The sequence below is a fragment of the Rhagoletis zephyria genome, unplaced genomic scaffold (genome assembly GCF_001687245.7).
Source record: "Rhagoletis zephyria isolate East Lansing unplaced genomic scaffold, Rhagoletis_zephyria_1.1 Rzeph_scaffold_00228, whole genome shotgun sequence".
Lineage (NCBI taxonomy): Eukaryota > Metazoa > Arthropoda > Insecta > Diptera > Tephritidae > Rhagoletis > Rhagoletis zephyria.
This window is the reverse complement of record NW_016157312.1, coordinates 136,530-142,693: the sequence shown is the minus strand read 5'-3', so window position 1 is coordinate 142,693 and position 6,164 is coordinate 136,530. Positions and strand designations below refer to the sequence as shown.

General features: G+C 33.6%; 2 protein-coding genes across 2 annotated transcripts; one reads left to right on the top strand and one right to left on the bottom strand.

The window, feature by feature from the left end:
• Positions 1-2,114: 2,114 nt before the first annotated feature.
• Positions 2,115-3,658, top strand: LOC108358262 (putative nuclease HARBI1). Its single transcript, XM_017609485.1, has 4 exons — positions 2,115-2,292; positions 2,353-2,791; positions 2,854-2,998; positions 3,051-3,658. Exons 2-4 carry the CDS (start codon positions 2,657-2,659, stop codon positions 3,425-3,427), a joined length of 657 nt encoding a protein of 218 aa, XP_017464974.1. The 5' UTR covers positions 2,115-2,292; positions 2,353-2,656; the 3' UTR covers positions 3,428-3,658.
• Positions 3,659-5,219: 1,561 nt separating this feature from the next.
• LOC108358259 (uncharacterized) lies at positions 5,220-5,887 on the bottom strand. The gene is made up of 4 exons (XM_017609481.1): positions 5,790-5,887; positions 5,556-5,736; positions 5,311-5,504; positions 5,220-5,241 (listed from the first exon to the last, which is right to left on the bottom strand). Coding segments are annotated over exons 1-4 (399 nt in total). The 5' UTR covers positions 5,792-5,887.
• Positions 5,888-6,164: the final 277 nt, after the last annotated feature.

The window sequence follows — 6,164 nt, the reverse complement described above, 5'->3', positions numbered from 1 at the left end:
TCTGTAGGTAAATGCAATAGTCTTCAACATATCCTGGGAAATCCTTTTGAGGACTCTCCAATTGGACGATATTGCTTTGCATTCAGCTTGAACGAAAAAAGTCACTCGCTGGCACAGTTTTCTGTAATCCGGTTCTTTTATTTAAAGGTTACACAGGTTTACAAAAAAAAAAAAGTTTATGCATATTAAACCAAACCAATTATCCCTATGTTATTCGACATGTTGAATGCGAATCCGAAGTCCGTTAGTCTCCATCACGTCAGGTTCGTGGTCAGTTGAAGGTCAAGTAGGGAAAAATTCATTGAATAAACCTGACAATTCATACATATGGAGTTTTCGACTCGCTGAACCCGAATCCGAGGTCCTTTTACCTCTATAATGACCGGTTCGAGGTCATTTGAAGGTCAAATAGGGGAAAATTTATTGAATAAAGCTAAAAATTCATATACATAGGTTTTTCGACTCGCTGAATCCTAATATAGGGATCTCTTGATTCTTCAAAGTCATCTCGACGTCATGCTAAGGTTATCTCAAGGTCAAACTAAGAATAACACTGGTTTACAAAAAAAAAAAATGTTTTTGCTTATTAAACCAAACCATATTTCTCTATGTTATTTGACACGCTGAATGCGAATCCGAGTTCCCTTAGCCTCCATTACGTCAGGTTCAAGGTCATTTGCAAGGTCAAATCGGGAACATTTTATTGAATAAAGCTAAATATTCATATACATAGGTTTTTCGAATTTGGGGTCTGTTAACCTCCATCACGTCAGGTTCAAGGTCATTTGAAGGTGAAATGCGTTTTCTAATCATCCCGCTGCTATCTTAGATTTAAGACTTCTCAAGATTTAACTTCACATTCGTGATCAGCGACCACAAAAACACTCGAGTAACAAGTTTCGCAAAGATTTTCACAATTTAAGTTCAGTGTTTCCATACTAATTTGCATAAACAAAATTTTTCCGCGATGATGGAAAATAATGGCTATTCTATTAGAGCTACCGAAATTGTTCCTAAATTTGCAAAAAATCGCAAACTATAGCTAATATTAAAAAAGGATTAGAATATTTGGAACTAGCGATCTAAATGCACGCCAGCAATATTAATATTGTTCTTTACATCTTTTGACTATAGGCCAATGCAATTATCAAGAGGACAATTAAAATTTTCTTGAAAATAGATGAGTTTGAGATTAACGATAAGATAAAGGTCTGCGCGAAATGATACTTGACTTTATCTTTTGGGTTAAAGGATTCATTATCTAATAATATGCACCAAAAGTTTTGGCTAAACCCAGAATTTTTAACAAGAATTGGTCTTATTCGACTAGTGTGCTGTGGGTCACTTGGCGGTCGATGCGCGGACTCTTACAATTAAAATGAAAGACTAATATTTCGCAGGCTTGTTGTTGACTTCATGATACAATATATTTTCACTATTACCAAGGGATTTGAGAAAAATTAGATTTTCGACCCGAGCAATCAATGGGCAGTCATGCAAGTTCCAACTTCTACTTGACCTTTGACGTACGTAAAAGGGAACCTAGCCTTTTTAATAATATTTTTTGTTTTCTCTTCTTTCAATACCTGCATTGGTTTCTTTCTTTAATATTATTTTTTGGACCAATTTTAAAAAAACTGCTAGACACAAAAAAAGAAGCTGTGCACTGTAATTCCTAACCAAATTTTCGTGATTTGCTTTTGATGTTACATATATTCGTTTCAATAATTTCAAATGGGGCTCTTTGGGGAATTTATTTTTAGCAAAAAATTAAAGAACAGTAATTTTGTTTACTTGTCGGGCAATATTTTTTCGGATGGATATATACTGTCCCTTCTTTGCTATTTAAAGTCAAAGAGTAAGCTCCTTCAATAGGGATTTCCAGCAGAAATGATCAACGTCTGGCTATAAAGAGGAGCGATGCTCATATAATTAAAAGACTATCAGCCCAATTCTAAATTTTCCCAGGGAGGATCCATTTTGGGAGCAAAGTCTTTCCCAATAGTAAAACTCCCAAATTACAAAACTCTGGGAGATTGAGTTTTTTGGGAGTGGGATTTCGAATTTTCGAAGTCATATGTTTTGTTTTGCTTTTTGTATTGTGAGTTATTTTCTTTGTAAGAATTTCATAAAGGAAGTGAAGAATTTTTAAATTTTAATGCACAAAATGTTAAATATTGCTTTAAGGAGATTTGTGGTGCAAGAATGCGAGGAGCAAGAAGATAATTTTCAAAGAATGTGCCGTCGGAATGTGCGTGATGCCACTAATCCCTTGGAGCTTTCTCAAACATTGTAAGCTTATAGATAAATGTATACATTTCCGACGGGAAAATTAAAAACATAATTCTAAAGGTTTACGAAATAATTTCGGGTGAATAAACCTGCATTTAAATACCTGCTGGAAACGTGTGGGTCCTCTATTCAGCCTGGTAAAAAGCAGTTCTCTGTACCAATAATAATTAAACTTAGCGCTTGTTTGCGTTTGTTTGCCGAAGGTGGATACCAGACTGGAATTGGCAAGGATTATGATGTCGGTCTGGCCCAATCAACTTTGAACAAAATACTAGTCGAAATATTAGACGTTTTCGAAAAAGTAATTTGCCCGAATTGGATAAAGGTTCCAAAATCGGAGGAAGAAAAGCGGAAGATTGCGCAAATGTTCTATTTGAAACACAAAATTCCTGCAGTAACAGGATGCCTTGACGGAACTCATGTTCGCATTATTGCGCCAACCGAAAATAAACATTTGTACTGCAATAGAAAAGGAAACTATAGTTTAAATGTTATGCTGGTATGCTGTGTTGTATTAATTCAATTTACATATATGTATAGCTCAAATTAAATACTTTCCAGCTTTGTGACAATGACTTAAATATTCGCTACGTTGATGCATCACATCCCGGTGCCTGTCACGATTCTTTCATTTGGAATTCCAGTGGTCTACGCGCTTACTGTGAACAACAATATTTGCAAGGTGTTACTAACTTTTGGTTCTTAGGTAAATGATAAATTTTTTAATATATATAAGTTTTTAAATTGCTTTTCTTTAGGTGATGCCGGTTATCCGTTAGAGCCATGGTTATTAACTCCACACCGAAATCCGCACGAAGGTTCAACGGAAATGAAATTTAATGAGGTCCACTCAAAATGCAGAAATATTATTGAAAGAACCAATGGAGTTTTGAAAAATCGGTGGAGATGTCTACTTGGTGCACGGGAGCTTCATTATACTCCAAAGAAGGCAGCGAAAATCATAAATGCTTGTTGTTGTTTGCATAACATTTGCATATTTTTCAAAACAGATGAAGTTCCACATAATGGTACTGATGTTTATATTGCGGGCGGTGAAGTGTTCTCTATAACTTCCTCACAAAATTTAAATGTAGCTCAAATGATAAGAACCAATATTGGTAACTCACTCACCTAAAATTTATTAATATTTCTGTTTTTATTCATTTTTACGAAGGCTTAGTTCCTTTCTCCTATAACTAACATAATGGAATTAAAATTAAAAGAAATATTTATTATAAAGATATAAAATTTTTATTTAATTCATTTTATTTTCTTTAGCGTTTAGCCTTTTTTAACTAATACATCTGCATTTTGAATGACTACATACATATGTATGTACATACACTTGTGATCAGCTAATTAAGTCATCGACATTTTGATCAATTTTGGCTATTTATCTTTTGTTTATTTAATGTTAATTATACTGACATAAAAGTCTAGGTCATTATATAACAAACACCATATTAGCCCACATTTCAAACTTTGTGCAAAAATTATACAAAATCTGCAAAGTTCCAGATAAATTTTCAACTTTTTATTCAGATTTTTTAGAATTTCATAGCCCGTTAAATTCTAGGATAATAATGTGCAAGTTTCAAGTTGCTAAAGAAACGCGTTGATTTTGAATAATTGTTTTTCTGTCGAATATATTTTGAAAGAAAAAAAAATATTAAAAATCAACGCGATTCTTCAGCTATTTAAAACTTGCACATTATTACCCTGGAATTTAATGGGCTATTAAATTCTAAAAATGTAGTTGAAACTTTGCTGATTTTTTATAATTTTCGCACAAAGTTTGAAATTTAGGTTTATATGAGCTAGACTTTTATGGAAAAATAATAAACATTAAATAAACAAAAGAAATAGCAAAATTGATCAAATTGTTGATGACTTAAATAGCTGATCACAAGTGTACATTATGTATGTACATAAATTTTGTACCATATTGTGCACATCATTCGCAATTACAATAACAAATAATTAAATAAAATCAATTAATTTAAAAGTAACTTCAGGTATTTATAGTAACAGTTTAACTCAAACTTAAATTCATATTTAAATTATGTAGGTACATGGAGCATTAATTACATAAATAAATGTAAAGTCTTCACTACATTTTTAAAGTAGTCTTTAATTCTTCAATTTCCAAAATTCGTCTGTTTTTTTCAATTTCTCTTTTCCTTAGTTCTTCCATCAAGTAATTGTGGTGTTGTATTTCTTTAAATTTATCTTCTTCAATTTTCTCAATCGCAGCAAAATGTTTTTTTTTTAGACTGTAAAGGCTATCTATTGATTTATATATTTTTCTTACTTTCTCACATAAATCTCTTTGTATTTCTGCTTCTTCGCCAATCAATTCCAGCGAGTTCATTTGTTTTTTAGGAGATTTTTGAGTAGGAATTTCTTTGATGCATGCAAAATGATCAGTTACCGCGGTCGTGTTGCGAGGAGCATTTTCTTCTAGATCATCTAATGTCTACTACAATGTAATAATTCACTAGATTAAAGTATAATACTGCACATTACCTAGCAAAATTTGCGATACAGTATATTTTGCTTAGCTGCACATCCCTCTTTGCACGCAAAACTTGTGCACGTAACCGAAAAAGGCACTTAAGCGAATTTTCTTTACTACTTCAATGAGGAAGGTATCCGAATCCCTATGAAACCAAATATTGGCGGAGCACTTACCATGTAGAAATTACTGCAAGAGTAATTTTTACCGAATGTTATCTAATTATCTATGTAACCACATAAATTGATAGCCATTTTCGTTGTTCTGCGAGATGAGCAAAATAAATAAAAGGTTGTAAAATTAGGTAATTGTAGGGCCAGTGCAGGTAAACGTAATACTTTCATTGATAATTGATACTAGTCGCAAAATTTTTAAGGCAGGTGTCGCCAATGTGCAGGTATGTCGACTGCATCTAAGTGTTTAAAATAATGCCTCTGATGCACATTTTGGGGTAGGTATCTTAAATGTGCACTTAAGCATAGAGGCAGCAAAGCAAAATATACTGTACATCCATTTCATCTGAATCGATCGTGAGTTCAGCTTGTTCCGCTTGCAACCCAAACTTGGGCACGACTATACCCTCCACGGACTCCTTCATACTTATAAGTTTGTAAATTGCCTCTTCGGTCGCCGTAAATGTCTTTTCAGTGTTTGGTCCCCCGCCTGTGCCAGTCCTGGCTCTTACATTTTGCGCCACCTGTAATAAAAATTTTATTGAAATATGCAACAAATCGGTACCCTTATGTACCTTTTTCCATTCGGCAACAGTTTTCATTGGTGGACCTGCACTGTTCAGCTTTATTTCTGCTGATCGCCAAAATTTTGCCAACTCTTCCTTGCCGCCTTTGAAGAAACCACGAGCGATACCCGGTTGGGAGTCCATTAATTGCACCAATAGTTCCAATTGCGTTTTATTTGTGGTCTTTGCCCTAAAATAATATATTTATTTTATTTATTATTTAATTTTAATTCTAATACTTACATTTTGCCGCGCTGCTCCTTACGAGAAGAATGAGGAACCAAAACTTGAGAAATGTCATTACTTCTCCCTTTCCCACTACATTCGTAATGCCACCTTTTTGCTCCCTACATATTCGAAGTTAGTTTAGAATTAGGAAAAAGAGAGGAAAGCCAAAATGTGGGAGATTTTTTATTAAGAATGCGGGAGTAGGGAAAAAAGAACAAACTCCCAGGGAAAAAGTATTTAGAATTGGGCTGTATAGGTCTGACCTTTAATAAGATAAGAATTACGTAAGTATCTGAGATTCAAATGTTTTTAAAAAACTGGGTGCTTTTTTTAAAAATAACAGTGTTCTTATCCGATTCCGCTGACAGCCACGACTTTGAAAACACAATT

Excerpts from the sequence above, each read along its gene's own strand:
- LOC108358262 (XM_017609485.1), top strand. The coding sequence starts at position 2,657 with ATGTTCTATTTGAAACACAAAATTCCTGCAGTAACAGGATGCCTTGAC. Across the intron at positions 2,792-2,853 it reads ATAGTTTAAATGTTATGCTG|CTTTGTGACAATGACTTAAA; the intron begins GTATGCTGTGTT and ends AATACTTTCCAG. Across the intron at positions 2,999-3,050 it reads TACTAACTTTTGGTTCTTAG|GTGATGCCGGTTATCCGTTA; the intron begins GTAAATGATAAA and ends GCTTTTCTTTAG.
- LOC108358259 (XM_017609481.1), bottom strand. Across the intron at positions 5,505-5,555 it reads CTGTTGCCGAATGGAAAAAG|GTGGCGCAAAATGTAAGAGC; the intron begins GTACATAAGGGT and ends TTTTTATTACAG. Across the intron at positions 5,242-5,310 it reads TCAGATGAAATGGATGTACA|AGGCATTATTTTAAACACTT; the intron begins GTATATTTTGCT and ends AATGTGCATCAG.